This window comes from Oncorhynchus gorbuscha, linkage group LG06 (assembly GCF_021184085.1).
Source record: "Oncorhynchus gorbuscha isolate QuinsamMale2020 ecotype Even-year linkage group LG06, OgorEven_v1.0, whole genome shotgun sequence".
NCBI lineage: Eukaryota > Metazoa > Chordata > Actinopteri > Salmoniformes > Salmonidae > Oncorhynchus > Oncorhynchus gorbuscha.
Genome location: NC_060178.1, coordinates 29,310,052 through 29,329,550, shown reverse-complemented (window position 1 = coordinate 29,329,550; position 19,499 = coordinate 29,310,052). Strand labels below are relative to the sequence as shown.

Below are 19,499 nucleotides of genomic sequence, written 5' to 3'. Positions count from 1 at the left end.
GCAATACTACAATGCAGGTAGTTAAAGCTAAACAACTAGGTTCAACATTAGATAGCTAGCAACGCAAATGACTAGCTGGTTCGCAAGCTAACATTATGTGTATGATCCGTGTAGTCTCATAAAGCCATTTGTGTTGCTAGCTAACATTTAACCTAGTTTAGCTTTAGCTACTTGCAGATTCATGCATGGTAGTATTGCAGCGTTGAAAACAACTGGGAACTTGGAAAAATGCAACGTCGAATCATGATGTCATTGATCTTCAGATCAGAAAGTCAGAGCTCTAGAAAGTTTCCGAGTTGGAATACTGAGTTGGATGACCATTCAAGTATATTTTCCCCCCCAGTCGGAGGCATTTTTTCTGAGTTCCCAGTTGTTTTCAACCTAGCGTTAGAGTTGGGATTATGGTTCATTGTTTGGCTAGCTAGCTACATGTCTAAACAAAAGACTCCACTATGAAAGTAAGAATTTAACTATGCCATTTACATTTTCTGTATCCTGTGCATGTGACAAGTAAACCTTGATTCTATTTGATATAGTGTGCTTAGCAGAGACTAATGTGAAGAACATAGCCTGCACCAAAATCAGATTAGAATATAGGTCTGGATTAGATAGTGTATTTTTACTACCATCACCACTTAGTCTTAATCTTTGGTTGTTTACTACTGTGATTCCTTAAAGAGACTAGTGGGGCTAAGGCTTAAGAGGGTGTGAACGATGCTGAATGGTGTAGACAAAGAGCTCGCCAGTAGGTGTACCAAAACATTACCAGGCCATTTTCTCAAACTTTTAGCAACTTTCCAAGCAGAATTACTTTCCCATTAATATAACATTTTCTAGTTCTGAGTCTACTTTTATCCAATGTAAAAAACACAATTTCAAATGCTAGGATCCAATCTAGGTGGTGGGTCACATTTTGAAGTACTAAATGTTCTTCACAATTGGCTGATCACACCTGATGGAGTCATATCCCACTCCTTCAACAGGGTCACCAGGAGTTCCACCCAGTTGACTACATAAAAAAAAAAAAAAAGGTGGAAGCCCTTAATGGCGCTGCCCATGCCAAACCGGACTTTTGGCCACTAGAGGCCTCTATCATTCTCTATGGACGAGACAGACTTTGCAGCCGTCACATTAATAGGGACATAATTACTTCCACGTAATGTTAGAGATCATGTTTGATCACATAATCACACAGCCTGGATGTTGTGTGTAACGAACACTGTCTGTAAAAGGAAATATTTATGGTTTGGGAAGGGTTTACGGGAATAGCTAGCTAGCCACCTTGCTGGCTACTTTGGATGACATTTGGCAAGGATGCTACTACGGTGGATACGGCAACAGCTGGTAAGTAAAGTATCCTCGTTAACTAGCTAGAAATACTCGTTAACTAGCTAGAAATATCCGATAGCAAGTCGACTTTGCTATTGAGAAAGACGATGCACATGAAACAATATGATTTAGCTACCTAGTTGCTTTGAAGAGTTAAGAATCCGATCAACTGGCTGCCTGTGTAAGTTCGCCGCTGAGCTAGCTGGCTTGTTTATTTACCAAAGATGAGTAGGGCTAGTTGTTAGCTACTGCATTAATCCAACCAGGGCTCACTTATACATTTGAGTTGCGTTAGAATGTATCTAGCAAGTTGGCTGTTCTGTTATGCACGATGAGCTAAGCTATACTAAACTAGCTAACTATAATTAGCTACTTTTGAGTAATTTAGCAGACGTTATCGAGAGTTTACGTTACTTACAATTAGTGCATTCATCTTAAAGTGGAACTGTTATTAAATCTGTTCATAATACACCCCCAGCCCAGGACGAATGACGTTTTGTACATTTGACACGCAAGCACTTACATGGTCATTCATAAAGTCAGAATGTTTGGGAATGACAAAGGCATTTGTGAATTCTATTGCAATACAGTGTGAACGCAGCCGTTTATTTGGACAATTAGACGCTAGTTGGATATGAACAAATTGAGGATGGGAGACCCACGTATAGGTGCGGACGACAAAGCGTGTTTCACTTTTGTTACCTAAAGAATAACACTTATATTACAATATTATTGGGAAAGAGGGCTACTTACAGTGTTGGGACGGGATTACAGCAGTGATAGGATGAGTTGAGGTGTTCAGAGGCTTGACTTTAGTGGAGGTGTGGATATACTGTAGGCTTCAGTGCAGGACAGGCTCATCATAGATGGTGTTGGAGAAGAGGTCAACTCTTCCACTGAGGGCAGGACCGGTTTTGACTGGGAAGACAACACACATTTAGACCAGGGCTAATAATGAGTTAGTCCAAGCAAGGAGTTAAATAATTTGTAATGTGATTGACTCTACATATAGTAATGGGAATTGACAGGCCTACTCAGTGCTTGGAGAGGAAACAGTCAATGTGCCAGTGGATGAGAGAATACATGTGAGGAGCGAAATGAAAATGGTAGTGGATTGGAAGCGTAATCACCTCTTAAAAATCAGGGAACAGGAGGGGATTTAGCTGTAAATACAAATAGCAGCCACATTCCATTACAGAAGCACCATGATAGGTTTGGGCAACAACTTTCTCCGCTTGGCATTCAGGCCAAAGAGTTCAATCTTATTTTCATCAGACCAGAGAATCTTGTTTCTCATGGTCTGAGAGTCTTTAGGTGCCTTTTGGCAAACTCCAAGCGGGCTGTCCTATGCCTTTTGAGTGGCTTCCTTTTGGCCATTTTACCGAGAAGGCCGGATTGGTGGAGTACTGCAGAGATGGTTGTCCTTCTAGAAGGTTCACCCATCTCTACAGAGGAACTCTGGAGATCTGTCATTGACCATCAGGTTCTTGGTCACATCCCTGACCAAGGCCCATCTCTCCTGAATCCTCAGCTTTAGGAAGAGTCTTGGTGATTCTAATTGTCTTCCATTTAAGAATAATGGAGGCCACTGTGTTCTTGGGGACCTTCAATACTGCAGAAATGTTTTGGTAACCTTCCCCAGATCTGTACCTCGACACAATCCTGTCTCGGAGCACTACATACAATTCCTTCAATCTCATGGCTTGGTTTTTGCTCAGACATGCACTGTCAACTGTGGGACCTTTATATAGACAGGTGTGTACCTTTCCAAATCATGTCCAATTAATTGAATTTACCACAGGTGGACTCCAATCAAGTTGTAGAAACATCTCAAGTATGATCAATGGAAACAGCATTCACCTGAACTCAATTTCAAGTCTCATAGCAAAGGGTCTGAGCATTAAAAACCTGTTTTGTCATCATGATGTATTGTGTGTCGGTTGATGAGGAAAACAATTAATTTGATCCATTTTAGAATAAGGCTGTAACTTAACAAAATGTGGTAAAAGTCAAGGGGTCTGAATACTTTCTGAATGCACTGTACCTGACGATAACTGACAACTGCGAGCAGACTGGTGGCACCATAGGTCCCAGAGTGATGGGACAATTGTTTTTCCCCCCTGGGGCCTGGAGTTTTTCCTTATCTTGTAACCTAACCAGGAAAATGCCGGACCATATAGGGTATGACAATGATTAATCAGTTCTAAAAAGGTTTTATATGACTTTAACACCAATGACTCGTGACTTGACTTGGACTCGAGACTTATGACTTGATACCCTCCCCAAGCCCAAATATTAAAAAGTGTGCAGCGCATGAATTCTTCATTTAACGGATTACAGTTTGAATCGGACTGCAGCCAATCAAATTGTGCCAGCTGAGAAAAAGTTGTGCGTGGCAGTGCAGAGGAACATCGGCGGGTGAATTCAGATGGAGCCCTTGGAAAGATGATACCCCAAATTATTATTTTCAGATCTAAAGACGGCGCTGTATCAACAAAAAACAGATTGCAAAAAAAGTGGGAAGAAAATTAGACTGAGGCGCAACAATTTACAACTTTGTTCGACATTTGAAGCTGCACAAAACACTAAGTCGTGGCTAATATAGCCAACAGCTATATATTTTATTACTTTACTAGTGTATCATGGAGGCTAATGTAACGTTAAATCAGTGAGCCTTCACAGTCAGTTGGTGCGGGAACGTGATCATTGCACCCAAGATTGAGCTACAACTGTCTAGGCAGTTGTTAGCCTAAATCCTACCTGATATTACTGCTGTTCCTTAAACCATTGACATACTTTCTATATATATATATATATATATATATAAATATATAAAGAGAGAGAGAGACTACATCGCCCGATTGCGATAGTCGATCACTGTCTGTGTCTCTTTCTCATGGCTACCCATGTGGTTCCATGGAAATATGACATTTATTTGGAAAGTAATAAGTATATAGATATTTTTTTTAAACATTCATGATTTACGTAAATGTAATATGCTAACTATTACTCTTGTTCAAAATATGAAATGGTATTACATTTGGTGAAGAGCACATTATGACTTGTTTAGGACTCGAAACTCAGTTTAGGACTTGACTCGGACTTGTCTGTCTTGACTTGGGACTTGACTTGAGTGCTAAGACTTGAGACTTACTCGTGACTTGTAAAACAATGACTTGGTCCCACCTCTGTTTTATACTAGACTAACGGGGGTTATTCCACACAGACCACAACGGATGGACATTGGAACTCACAGGGCTGAATTTGCCTTATGCATGTTTGCGTCATACAGGCCTATGAAACTGTAGGTCTAATTAAAAATTAATTCAGTTTGTCATCACTATGTTGATTGATTAATTCCAGTTAATAATTTTGGATTGAAAAGGTATAGGCAGCCTAGTCAGCCCATGTTTAAATATAAACAAAACAAAATCACATTCACATTTCCTCCTGACAAACAAATGGACTATAAATACATAAACGTTACCAATTTGTTTACCCTTGCCAGATGGACATGGCGCATAGGCTGTATGCAGCTGTTATTATTAGTAGCCTAGAGTTGACTGAAAAATCATCTTGATTTCATCCCATACAGCATGTCAGATCTCTAATGTTTAGGTGTAGCCTAGGCTGCTGCAACATTTATGTAAAGAGTTTGAGTGTGTCTGTCAGGAGTGATTGTGTTATCACCTTTGCTAAATAAATACCGGAGGAAAGTGGTAAGCCTACTTGAGCAAAAGAATGCGCTGCGTCAACCTCTTTGTAATCTCACTTTTGTAACAGTATTTTTATTGAAATTTCACAATTTTCACCCATATTAAGAGATACAACAGAGACAAAGCACACAGAACAAAAAGAAAAACAGCCCCCACTTACCCATATCTACGTGCATATATATACACATACATATATACACATACATACACACATATACATATACCCATGCATATACACACACCTATGCATACACGCACGCACGCACACACCTATACACACCCATACATACGCACACCATTTTCCTCTTCCCGCTCTGTGCCTCTCTCACCCCATCACCATCATTGCGTCTCTCAATACATACATTTTAAACAAACTTACAAACAGAAATTAAACAAAAAAGCTCAGTTTAAACCAAGAGGTTAGGTTCCACACATGGAACGTACAGTGTAGTTCTGAAATACATAGATCCCCGCCATTCTAAGAGAATCCTTGCAGCATAATAGTTGATACCTCAGGTTCTAGATAATTTAGATAAGGTTCCCATACTTTGTAGAACTGGTCTGTTTTAGAATGCAATGTATATGTCAGATATTCCAGAGGCACCCATTCAAATAGTATCTTATGCCAGTCTTTAATAGAAGGAACCTTATCACTAATCCACTGTAAAAGGATGTTTTTCCTCGCTGCGAAGGTAAGGATGTTGTAAAGCCTCCTTTTACAGACAGAAGTAACATGCCTACTAGGGAGACCTAACAGTAAAGAAACTGGGTCCAATTCTAGATAAACCCCTAGGATCTTTTCAATTTCTTGCAGGACACCAGACCAGTATCTTTGTATTTTGGTACATGACCATAAACAATGTGTTAGGGTGCCTGTATCAGTTTTGCATTTAAGACACTGAGGGGAAGAGGAAGTGGGGCTAAAAGCATGTCTGCGATTTGGGGATATGTGCAATCTGTGTATTATTCTTAATTGGATTGCTCTAGTACGGTTACATATAGATATTGTTTTTGCATATCTCCAAATGTCCTCCCACATCTCTTCGTCAATAGTAACAGACAATTCTTTCTCCCACACTTGTTTCACCCTCTGTGTGTTGACAGCAGAAAAGGACCTTAAAGTATCATAAAACAGACTTACAGACATTTTCCTTTGTGGGAAAAAAATAATTCTTTCAATGACAGACACATCAGGGTTACCAATTAAGGTGGTGCTCTCCAGAATATAATGTCTTACTTGTAGGAAGCGGAAAAAAAGTCCTGCTTTGGGAGTCGATATTTCTCGACCATCTGCTCAAATGACAACAAAATCTTATCAGCAAATAAGTTGTTTAGCCTGCGTATGCCCTTATTAAGCCATAAGTTAAAGCCAGCAATCCTGGGCTGAAATCTGGGTTGTTAAGAATTGGGGTAAGAGCAGAGGTTAGTTTGGACCTTCCCAGGAAGCGTTGAACTGACCTCCATACTTTGAGTGTGTTAAGTGTAACTGGATTATTGCAGTGTTCTTCTACAGACTTGAAACTTCTGAAAAATAAAAGATCCTGTAAGGGGTATTTTGAAAGAGAAGTCTCAATGTCTAACCAAATAGAGGAGTCATCATTTGTGATCCAGTCAGAAATATAACAAAGGTGGGCACACCATTGATAGAACTTGATATTGGGCAGGTCCAAGCCGCCCATAGAACTTGGCAGCTGCAATATTGCCATCTTAAGTCTTGGCTTGCGCTTACTCCATATAAAGGAACTTAGCCATCCATTTACATCCTTTATTACCTTATTGGAGAGTAATACTGAGATCATTTGGATTGGGTAAAGTAGTCTAGGTAAAACATTCATTTTCAAGAGGGATATTCTACCCAACCAAGAAATGGGGAGAGAGTTCCAGCGCTCCAGATCCTGTCTTATTGTATCAAACAAAGGAACAAAATTGGCTTTGTACATTAGCTGGAATTTAGGAGTTACAAATATACCCAGATACATGAAACCTGAGGGAGACCATTTAAAAGTGAAGGGGGGAGAAGTATTAGGTACAGAATGCAGGCTACCAAGTGGCATAGCCTCTGACTTAGTAAGGTTAATCTTGTAGCCTGAGAATCCGCTGAATAATTCAATAATATTAATAAGAGGTGTAATTGAAGTCTTGGGACTAGAGATTAATATCAGGACATCATCAGCATACAAGCTTATTTTATGGTGAACATCACCAATGAGCAGCCCCTGTATAGCAGGCGTTACCCTGATGGCCTCGGCCAGTGGTTCCATAACGAGTGCAAAGAGGAGGGGGGATAAAGGACAGCCCTGTCTGGTACCTCTGTGTATAGGGAAGCTATTTGACCGTAGCCCATTAGTAAGGACAGCAGCCTGAGGATCATCATATAAAACTTTCACCCATTTTATAAAGTTGTCCCCCAGACCAAATTTATTTAGAGCAAATAATAGGTAAGACCACTCCACACGATCAAATGCTTTCTCAGCATCTAGGGAGAGCACAAGACCATCCACAGCACTTTGTTGGTAGGCTTGAATTACATTAAGAAGCCGCCTGACGTTGTTGCATGACTTACGGCCCCTAATGAAGCCAGTTTGGTCTCCTTTCACAATTAGTGGCAATGAGTCCTCTAATCTTGTGGCTAGAATTTTAGAAAGCAATTTTCTATCCACATTCAGAAGGGAAATTGGTCTGTACGAGGAACAAGACTCTGGACATTTTCCCTTTTTGAGAATAAGTGAAATGTTGGCTTCTCTCAGCGTTTGAGGGAGTTGGTCATTTGAAAATGAGTGGTTAAACATATCACGCAATGGCTCAAGGATCAGGCCATGGAACTCTTTATAGAACTCACTACAAAACCCATCTGGTCCTGGGGCCTTACCATTTTGCAGATTCTTAATTGCGAACATTATCTCTTCCTTGGTAATAGGGGCATTGAGGAGGGACCTCTGTTCTTCGGAGATAGTAGGGAGCTCAATCTTACCAAAGAAGTTCTCCATTAATTTGGGTGCATTCTTTGGCAGTTCTGAGGCATAAAGGTTTGTATAAAATTTCTTAAATGAGTCACTTATCAATTTATTTTCATATAAATGATTACCATCAGAATCAGTAATAGTAGCAATTGACTGAGAGTCAGCCCTCTTTTTAGCTAGGTATGCCAAGTACTTTCCTGGCTTATCGCCATGTTCATATAGCTTTTGCCTGACAAATCTCATTTTCTTTTCAGCGTCCTGTGTTAGGAGAGAGTCTAACGTTGATCTAATGACTGATATTTCCTTTAATAGGGCAGGAGTGAGCGTTTTAATGTAGTCCTTCTCTTTAGTTCCTAATTCACCCTCTAACATTTTTTGCTTTTCCCGCTTTTTCTGTCTCTTAGTAGCTGTGTATGACATAATCAGACCCCTGGCATACGCTTTACAGGTCTCCCAAAGGAGCGAGGGGTTATCTGTTGATTGAGAGTTAATAGAGAAAAATGCTTTAAACTCTGTTATAAAATATGATGTGAATGTATGGTCTTTAAGAATGGTTGTGTTCAACCTCCAATGTCTTGACCGATTGAATGCCCCGTTGAGTTTTATGTCCAGGATCACCTCAGCATGATCAGATATGACTATGCTTCCTATCCTAGCAGATAAAACAGACTGCAAAGACGTCTTGGGCATAAAAAAATAGTCTATTCTAGTCTGACATCCATGAGGTGCAGAGAAAAAAGTGAAATCTCTGTTGGAGGGATGGAAAGCTCTCCAGACATCCGCATACCCCAGATCATCACAAATAACTTTAAGTGACTTAGCTTGAGGAGAGAGTGAAGCTATACCGCTGGGAGACTTATCAATAAGGGGGTTCAACAAGCAGTTAAAATCTCCTCCAACCACTGCAGTGTCTGAGTTTAATTCTGAAAAGTCTAGAAATGCTTTAGTGAGGAAATCAGGGGGGAAGTAAATATTCATTATGGACATGTTCTGCCCTTGTAAAGTACCATTAATTATAACAAAGCGACCAAATTTATCTTTCACACAATTCAAGACCTTAAGTGGTAAGTTCTTTTTCACCAGAATTGCTACACCTCTACTTCTGGATGTAAATGATGAGAAAAACACTTGACCAAACCCTCCTTGTTGTAATTTCAGGTGCTCCTTATCATCCAAATGGGTTTCTTGTAACAGGGCAATATCAATATTTAATTTTTTCAAAAAAGACAATACTTTCTTCCTCTTAATGGGGTTATGGCTCCCTCTAATTTTCCACGTACATACACGCAGTCTGTTATCTGCCATTGTATCTTGACCATTCAATATTCAGACTGGATCCTACTGTAAAAGCGGGGTGGTACCTTTTTCCATGTGTTGAACTCTCCTCCATCTCACTGAGCATAAACAAAAAATATGAACCCTGAACTCGAACTATACTGAACCCAAAAATTAAACATGTAAAAATCCAAAAGGGGGTTTTCCCACTAGCTAACATACAGGGGATTTCAACTCTCCAATGTAGACTCTTAAGTCCGCATTGCCGCTCAATAGCCTCATCCTTTATATATATGGAAAAGAAAATCAATAGAAGAAGATTGAGGCTCTTTCACCTAAAACCAAGCCTGGGCACCAATATGGATTAACACATATCTCAGCCTGAGCTATAGTGGCTATTACTTTAGCAAGAAAAATAATAAAGATACGAATATTACTGAGCCGGAGTACGTGAGGACTCCCACCACTGTTTCATGATCAGATTCAACCAAAAATAAGCAAAGTTATTCAATGCTGTGGAGGTGCAGCTTAGAGTTATTTACCCGAGAGAGTCAATAAACGCAGCAGCCTCTTCAGGTGTGTAGAGCTTTTTAGGTGATCCGTTGACCATAATCTTCAATGTGGCCGGGTACAACAGTGCGTAGTCCATCTTCATTCTCCTGAGTCGAGCCTTCGCCTCATCAAACGCTTTGCGTCTTCGTACAACCGCTGTGGAGTAATCATTGAAGAATGAGACCTTTGGACCTTTATGTTGACTACCAACAGAGCCGATGTTTCTAGCCGCATCCATGACGCGCTGCTTGTCGGTGAAGTTGTGGAACTTTACAACCACCGGCCGTGGGCGCTGATTGGGGCCCGGTATCGGTGCTTGAGAGCGATTGGCTCTGTCCAGCATCACACGACCAGCCTTAGTGTCCATTTGTAGGTAGCCAGGGATCCATTCCTCAAAGAATTTTACTGAACGTGTCCCTTCAGAATTTTCTGGGAGTCCCACAACACGAATATTGCATCTGCGTCCTCGATTATCCAAGTCGTCAATGTGCTCCGCCATTTCGCGCACCTGTTCCTCAAGTGCTTTTATCTTAGCGTCCATAGATGTAGTTGAAGTTTCCACTGCAGCAATTCTTCCTTCCGCCTCAACAACACGTTTCACAACGCTCTGTATTTCAGCTGAATGGCTTGCTATTGCTTCCAAGACCGTTCTTATCTTAGCATCGATCACTTTAGTAATGTTATCAGTCATCTTTTGAATTATCAGGTCCATTGTGCCTGGGTCCGCAATGGTGTTAGCTTCGCTAACGTTAGCTAGCTCCTCATGCACATCCACAGGGGTGGTGGTTTTGGTCGACTTCTTAGTAGTTCTATTGGGCATGTTGTCGGATATTTTTGAGAAATAGTCGTCAAGACTCATTATACTTTTTCAAGCTAGGAGATTAATGTAAGAATATAAATTTACGAATGCCACGAGAGCTCGCTGAAACACCGTGTTCTCTCTACGGCGCCATTTTGTTCCCCCGTAATCTCACTTTTAATGGAAGTGATCAAATCTTTCTGAATTGATTTCGACAACCTAGAGAAGAGGCAGTAGGGGCTTCCATATGCATCATAATGTGCAATTACATCTGCAAGCTCCTTGTAGTTGCCCTTGTTAGCTGAACTTTTCCTCTCATCTTGCCAACTCTTGCCGATAAGCTGCTTGTGACCCTGACATGCTGACCACACCGCTCGCTCGCACAAAATACATCAGAATGGTTTTCTTCAAATATGTTACATAGTGAACTTTACAGTCCTATTGATCAAACAACCTTGAAAATGTAGGCTCTCTCTCCCTCAGTTATGCACACCAACAACTAATGCTAGCCAGAGCGAGATGAGCTAAAATCTAACAAGGGAACACTAGATAAACCCTCTCAAACTTTTTCAGCTAGTTGGCTGTCAAAATTGCACTTATAAACGATGAGGAATTGTAGCCTCCTCGTCCTTCTGCAGCTTGCCTGCCAATGCATGCTTGTCCCAACCCACGTTTTGATGACTGAATGGTAACTTGCCTGCTAATCGATGACAAGTACATTTGATTGACAACTAAGGATCCATTTGTAAATTGCCTCCTATGTGTTAGTGTGCCCTGCATTCGTAAATTCAGAGCGTTGTCACATTGTCTGTTCATAAATTCAGAGCGTACACTGCACTATTGACACTGGACGCTCTGGTTGAGGAGTATGGTTGCGCCAAGTGTTCCTAAAACAGAATTCAAGGACCAAGCTAACTGGCTAGATTGCTAGCTACTTCCAGACTCAAATGAGAGAGAACCTCACTGACAATTTTACTCGCTCTAGCAGAGCCAGTTTACATGTTATGTAGAGCTTTAGTGACTAACTGTGCTGCAGGCAACAACATTTGGTATAACTGTTTTGCTGAAGTTTACTGACACCGGTAATATTCAGCGTGTGTTCGTAAATTCATCAGTTATTCTGCGCTCATGCACAATGAGACGAGTGCTCAGAAATCTGAGTAGATAGCCAGTGAATTTACGAGTGCAAGAGATGTGCTAACTGGATAACAGTCATTCAAGTTCAACTATTGCTTGCTATTTGAGTGACAGCTAGCTACTTGCTATTTGAGTGACAGCTAGCAAGAGGCACACATGCACCATTTAAAAAATAATACTTTTCAAAAACAAATATCAACAAACAAAAGAGGAATAGTCACATGCAAACAAGCATACATACAAACTATTTACATTGCCAGGAATCCTAAACAAACAAACCATATTCATTAATAATACAAGTTTTAATTGCCTTTTTTTTCACTTTAGTTAAAGGAATGCAATATTCTTTATATTCATTTATAAATTCATTTTTAAATTCATTTATAGACCATTTGCTTTGTGAATTTGAAATTGACCTAGTATTATTAGCAGTTGAATTAAATATTGTAGTACAACCGGTCCTATTTTTTTTGTAACAAAATTCTGTATGTCAGTCCCAAATAATTCTAGGCAAAAAACAAATGCAACATGGTCTCTTTCTCCATTCCACAGAAATCACATTTATTGTCAATATTCATGTTGAATCTTTCCAAAACATGTTTCACAGAATTTATCGTATGTAACATTTTAAATTACAATTCTCAAACCAGTTACAAAAAAAATAAAATATTTTTAAATCGTATATCTTTGTTGTCCCATATAAATGATCTGTGAGTAGAAAATTGTATTTATACGCTAACATCCAAGCTAAAATTGCCTGCTTATGGAATTTGGCCAACTTTAATGGGATTTTATTACATCAAAGCAAAACAATTCTAAACCACTAACAGAGTCAAATAAATACTTAGGGAAGTATTTTCCTTATCTTTGTTTTTCATCCTTGCATATAACAATTCCAAGATAAGTAACCTTATCTTAAATTGGGATACCATATACTTCCTGTAAAACACAATCCTTGAGTGGAAATAAGACTGACTTATTGATATACATTTTCAAACCCGAAACTAGGAGAAGTCTTCAATAAAGGAAACTGCTTTAGAAACCCCATTTCTGTTTCTTAAGAATATGGTGGTATCATCAGTCAGTTGACATGGTTTAAATTCATTGCCAAGTGCTGAAACACCTTGCAAATTCCCTTTCTTGATATGAAGAGCCATAATTTGGGTAACCAATAAAATGATTGGGCAGCCCTGCCTAATTCCACGGCCAATATCAAATCTTTGGGATGTCCTTTGAGCTCATTTACAGAGCTAGTACAACCGCTATATAAAGTTTGGACTGCTTTCAAAAAAAGTCACCAAACGCAAAAAAAGTATTGCTTTGAACATAAACTCATGTTCTACAGTGTCAAAAGCTTTATAAAAATCAACAAACATAAGAAAACTATCATCAAGGATGAGGTCATTATAGTCAATCATATCTAAGATCGACCTGATGTTATTACTAGTCTGATGTTATTATTAGTCCTTAACGTAGGAGACACTGCTAGATAGCCAACAGCTAGCCAACGTCTACTGAATAGAACTTCCGCACTCAACAACCCGGTCGCATTCCGCTTCGCTCCACAGGTAGTATCACATTTTTCATTTCATTTAATTACAGCACAACGGTTTGATTTGTTTGATCGTAGCTAGCTACATAGCTAGCTACATAGCCGTCTGTGTATTAAAGATAATTGTGTAGTCTAGAGCGATTTTCTAGGTTAGCTAGCCAGCTATTGTCGTTCTTTTAACGCAACGTAACGTAATCAACACTGCTAGCTAGCCAGCTAGCCCCCGAATAGCAGCACTGTAGAAACTATTACACTCAACGGAACGACTTGATTAGTGTAGTGTCAACAATGCAGCCACTGCCAGCTAGCCTACAAAGTCAACAACGCAGCCACTGCCATCTAGCCTACTTCAGCAGTACTGTATAATTTTAATCATTTTAGTCAATAAGATTCTTGCTACGTAAGCTTAACTTTCTGAACATTCGAGACGTGTAGTCCACTTGTCATTCCAATCTCCTTGCATTAGCGTAGCCTCTTCTGTAGCCTGTCAACTATGTGTCTGTCTATCCCTGTTCTCTCCTCTCTGCACAGACCATACAAACGCTCCACACCGCGTGGCCGCTGCCACCCTAATCTGGTGGTCCCAGCGCGCACGACCCACGTTGAGTTCCAGGTCTCCAGTAGCCTCTGGAACTGCCGATCTGCAGCCAACAAGGCAGAGTTCATCTCAGCCTATGCCTCCCTCCAGTCCCTCGACTTCTTGGCACTGACAGAAACATGGATCACCACAGATAACACTGCTACTCCTACTGCTCTCTCTTCGTCCGCCCACGTGTTCTCGCACACCCCGAGAGCTTCTGGTCAACGGGGTGGTGGCATCGGGATCCTCATCTCTCCCAAGTGGTCATTCTCTCTTTCTCCCCTTACCCATCTGTCTATCGCCTCCTTTGAATTTCATGCTGTCACAGTTACCAGCCCTTTCAAGCTTAACATCCTTATCATTTATCGCCCTCCAGGTCCCCTCGGAGAGTTCATCAATGAGCTTGATGCCTTGATAAGCTCCTTTCCTGAGGACGGCTCACCTCTCACAGTTCTGGGCGACTTTAACCTCCCCACGTCTACCTTTGACTCATTCCTCTCTGCCTCCTTCTTTCCACTCCTCTCCTCTTTTGACCTCACCCTCTCACCTTCCCCCCCTACTCACAAGGCAGGCAATACGCTCGACCTCATCTTTACTAGATGCTGTTCTTCCACTAACCTCATTGCAACTCCCCTCCAAGTCTCCGACCACTACCTTGTATCCTTTTCCCTCTCGCTCTCATCCAACACTTCCCACACTGCCCCTACTCGGATGGTATCGCGCCGTCCCAACCTTCGCTCTCTCTCCCCGCTACTCTCTCCTCTTCCATCCTATCATCTCTTCCCTCTGCTCAAACCTTCTCCAACCTATCTCCTGATTCTGCCTCCTCAACCCTCCTCTCCTCCCTTTCTGCATCCTTTGACTCTCTATGTCCCCTATCTTCCAGGCTGGCTCGGTCCTCCCCTCCCGCTCCGTGGCTTGACGACTCATTGCGAGCTCACAGAACAGGGCTCCGGGCAGCCGAGCGGAAATGGAGGAAAACTCGCCTCCCTGCGGACCTGGCATCCTTTCACTCCCTCCTCTCTACATTTTCCTCCTCTGTCTCTGCTGCTAAAGCCACTTTCTACCACTCTAAATTCCAAGCATCTGCCTCTAACCCTAGGAAGCTCTTTGCCACCTTCTCCTTCCTCCTGAATCCTCCTCCCCCTCCTCCCTCTCTGCAGATGACTTCGTCAACCATTTTGAAAAGAAGGTCGACGACATCCGATCCTCGTTTGCTAAGTCAAACGACACCGCTGGTTCTGCTCACACTGCCCTACCCTGTGCTCTGACCTCTTTCTCCCCTCTCTCCAGATGAAATCTCGCGTCTTGTGACGGCCGGCCGCCCAACAACCTGCCCGCTTGACCCTATCCCCTCCTCTCTTCTCCAGACCATTTCCGGAGACCTTCTCCCTTACCTCACCTCGCTCATCAACTCATCCCTGACCGCTGGCTACGTCCCTTCCGTCTTCAAGAGAGCGAGAGTTGCACCCCTTCTGAAAAAACCTACACTCGATCCCTCCGATGTCAACAATTACAGACCAGTATCCCTTCTTTCTTTTCTCTCCAAAACTCTTGAACGTGCCGTCCTTGGCCAGCTCTCCCGCTATCTCTCTCTGAATGACCTTCTTGATCCAAATCAGTCAGGTTTCAAGACTAGTCATTCAACTGAGACTGCTCTTCTCTGTATCACGGAGGCGCTCCGCACCGCTAAAGCTAACTCTCTCTCCTCTGTTCTCATCCTTCTAGATCTATCGGCTGCCTTCGATACTGTGAACCATCAGATCCTCCTCTCCACCCTCTCCGAGTTGGGCATCTCCGGCGCGGCCCACGCTTGGATTGCGTCCTACCTGACAGGTCGCTCCTACCAGGTGGCGTGGCGAGAATCTGTCTCCTCACCACGCGCTCTCACCACTGGTGTCCCCCAGGGCTCTGTTCTTGGCCCTCTCCTATTCTCGCTATACACCAAGTCACTTGGCTCTGTCATAACCTCACATGGTCTCTCTTATCATTGCTATGCAGACGACACACAATTAATCTTCTCCTTTCCCCCTTCTGATGACCAGGTGGCGAATCGCATCTCTGCATGTCTGGCTGACATATCAGTGTGGATGACGGATCACCACCTCAAGCTGAACCTCGGCAAGACGGAGCTGCTCTTCCTCCCGGGAAGGACTGCCCGTTCCATGATCTCGCCATCACGGTTGACAACTCCATTGTGTCCTCCTCCCAGAGCGCCAAGAACCTTGGCGTGATCCTGGACAACACCCTGTCATTCTCAACCAACATCAAGGCGGTGGCCCGTTCCTGTAGGTTCATGCTCTACAACATCCGCAGAGTACGACCCTGCCTCACACAGGAAGCGGCGCAGGTCCTAATCCAGGCACTTGTCATCTCCCGTCTGGATTACTGCAACTCGCTGTTGGCTGGGCTCCCTGCCTGTGCCATTAAACCCCTTCAACTCATCCAGAACGCCGCAGCCCGTCTGGTGTTCAACCTTCCCAAGTTCTCTCACGTCACCCCGCTCCTCCGTTCTCTCCACTGGCTTCTAGTTGAAGCTCGCATCCGCTACAAGACCATGGTGCTTGCCTACGGAGCTGTGAGGGGAACGGCACCTCAGTACCTCCAGGCTCTGATCAGGCCCTACACCCAAACAAGGGCACTGCGTTCATCCACCTCTGGCCTGCTCGCCTCCCTACCACGGAGGAAGTACAGCTCCCGCTCAGCCCAGTCAAAACTGTTCGCTGCCCTGGCCCCCCAATGGTGGAACAAACTCCCTCACGACGCCAGGACAGCGGAGTCAATCACCACCTTCCGGAGACACCTGAAACCCCACCTCTTTAAGGAATACCTAGGATAGGATAAGTAATCCCTCTCACCCCACCCCCCCTAAGTTTTAGATGCACTATTGTTAAGTGACTGTCCCACTGGATGTCATAAGGTGAATGCACCAATTTGTAAGTCGCTCTGGATAAGAGCGTCTGCTAAATGACTTAAATGTAAATGTAAATGGCTAATGGGTCTCCAGTTGTCTATATAAAGAGTATCCTTATTAGGTTTGGGAATCAAAGTAATTACACCTTGCTTTAAGGAAGACGGTAACTCCCATTTTTCTATTGATTCTTGAAACATAGCAAGAATGGAAGGAATCAATTTATCATTGAATGCTTTATAAAACTCGCTTAGAAACCATCATTTCGAAGGGGACATATTGTCCTTAAGGCTTTTAATACAGTATTTTTATCTCAAAATCAGATAACTTCTCATCAAAAAATCCCTGAAATCATTATCTATCTTCTTAGCAATGTTTGCTACATTTTCTAATAAAATATCCACATTAGAAGTTGACTGGGTTGATGTATACAGATTCTGATGAAACTGGGCAACATGCTGAGAGATTTCTTTTGGATTTTCATTGGGAGTATTATTAATCATTAATTTACATATGGATGTCTTTTCACCTGCCCTTTTTCTGAATTAAAGAAATATTTAGTATTTTTCTCTCCCTCTTCCATCCATTTTTGTCTTGATCTTACAAACGCTCCCCGTGCCTGTTCCTCGTAGATACAGTCTAACTGCATTTGCAATGATGATAGCTCCAGTAATTCCTGATTAGTTAGTTCAGTTTTAGTATAATCCATGATTCCCTTTTATGATGTCATATTATTTCTCTTTCTTGGCACGAGCAATTTCTATCCCCATTGAAATAGCCAAAAGCCTTATATAAAAGTTCATTAGCTCCCAGTAACTTCCAAATGTGTTCATAACAGAGGCACAATTCCAGTATTTATCAATAATTCCTGCTACTTCCTTCTTAAATACTTCATTCTCTAGTAAAGTCTTGCTCATTTTCCAGTAACCTTTACTAACTTTTTTTTGTTGACAAACCATACATATTTATCTTTATTGAGATCCCTTTGTGGTCTGTTAAAATCAATGGTTCAATCGAGACCGTATCAACCTTGTCAGCCATATCTTCAGATATCAGCCAGAAATCAATACGGGATTGTATAGATAAATCTTTGGTACTCCATGTAAACATAATCTTATCTGGGTTCTTATGTCTCCAAATATCTAGAACACCTAACCTTAGACATATATTCCTTATCTCACAAACAGAACTGCTATCCTTAGGAGGCCATCTATCTAAATGATCACGTAATGCTGTATTAAAATTTGTATTAAAATCTCCACCCCAGTGGAAATTTAGACATCATTTTACTTTATTTTCCTCTCAATGTCTATAAATAAAATGCAGTTACTTGACTTGTTATTGGAAGCATAAGTTTTTACAACAATGAATTGAATGTGGTTGACATCTACCAATAGTATAATCCATCTCCCTGTATTATCTGCTTCATGACTCAATACTTGACCCTTAAAGTTGCCTTTTAAAATAGCGACACCTGCTGACCGATTAGTACCAAACTTCATTCCCCCATTGTCACTTCCAAAATGCAGTATCTGTGGGACAGGCATGAGTTTCTTGAATTAAATAAAAGTCTGTACTCTTACCCATACAATACAAAAATAAAGATTTCCTTTTCAAAATATTACAGATTCCACTGGCATTAATATAAAAAACAGAAATGGACATTTACTATCACATTGACTATATGAAAAATATTAAACTTGTTCACATGAATCGGGTTCTTAAGTTCTTACTAGTTGCAAATAAAAACAGTCCTTTGCACCATGCAAATATTATATATAATATTTATACAATTGCAAATAACATTGTACCACAGATTGGTAAAACAAATAGCCATCAAGCTAACATTAAGTGCCCGTGCGAATTTCCCTGCCCATAAAGAAAATATATAGTTTCGCTCACATAAACAATGCTCTTTCGTCAAGAAATATCAAGTTTTATCAGATGCAAATAAAACTCAGTCCTGCACAACTCACTTGATAAATCCAGCAGTCAACAAGCTAGTCGTCAGCGGGAATTTCCCTTACATTAACAAAAGCCTTGGCTTCTGCAAAGTATGCACTTTTCCCTTCCTTCCTTGCTCTCTCAATCATCGGCCACAGACGATTCAAAGCTTCTTTGTCAAATGCTGTCAGATGCTCCTTGAACCTCAGGTTGTTCTTTAAATAGTCATTTTTCTTTGCACTTTTCCATGTCAAAGCCCTCGCTGTTCTGGAGATGAATCTCATGATCACTGGTCGTGGTGGCTGGTTGTTTTCCCCATCTCTCAGCCTACCCAGGCGGTGCACTACATCCAGAGAACCTGCAACAACATTTCGTTCTTCCTCCTCCGGGACCATTGCCCTGCAAATGTCCTTCACTCTTGCTTTGATGTTCTCGTCAGATTTTTCTGCTATTCCATAAATTTGAATATTCCATCTCCGACCATACCGTGTTCTTGTTTACCTATGACTCCATTTCAGTGAGTTTCTTCTCCTGCTTTGCAACCTGAATTTTCAATGTTGCGTTCTGCTGCTTCAGAGTTGTTACTTACTCAGCATTGAAATCAATCGATTTCTTCAGGTTAACGATACTGATAGTGTTCTTTTTTCACCAAATTCATGATGTCATCTGCACTCTCTTTGATTTTAGCCGTGAGGATGCGGACGGTGTTGTCCTGTAGCTGGCTCATTGATGGTTCACTTCTAA

The 19,499-nt window shown here is 41.6% G+C and overlaps 1 protein-coding gene and 1 long non-coding RNA gene across 4 annotated transcripts in view; one reads left to right on the top strand and one right to left on the bottom strand.

The window, feature by feature from the left end:
- Positions 1 to 2,234, bottom strand: part of LOC124037797 — a 43,485-nt gene extending 41,251 nt beyond the window's left edge. The window contains exon 1 of the long non-coding RNA XR_006839233.1: positions 2,083 to 2,234. This is a non-coding gene — a long non-coding RNA (uncharacterized LOC124037797). The remainder of the gene's footprint in view (positions 1 to 2,082) is intronic.
- Positions 1,083 to 19,499, top strand: part of LOC124037794 (phospholipid-transporting ATPase IF-like) — a 74,249-nt gene continuing 55,832 nt past the window's right edge. For all 3 annotated transcript variants that reach the window (XM_046352865.1, XM_046352864.1, XM_046352866.1), the window contains exon 1: positions 1,083 to 1,344. In XM_046352865.1, coding sequence (XP_046208821.1) covers positions 1,315 to 1,344 — 30 coding nt within the window. In that variant the 5' untranslated portion in view covers positions 1,083 to 1,314. The remainder of the gene's footprint in view (positions 1,345 to 19,499) is intronic.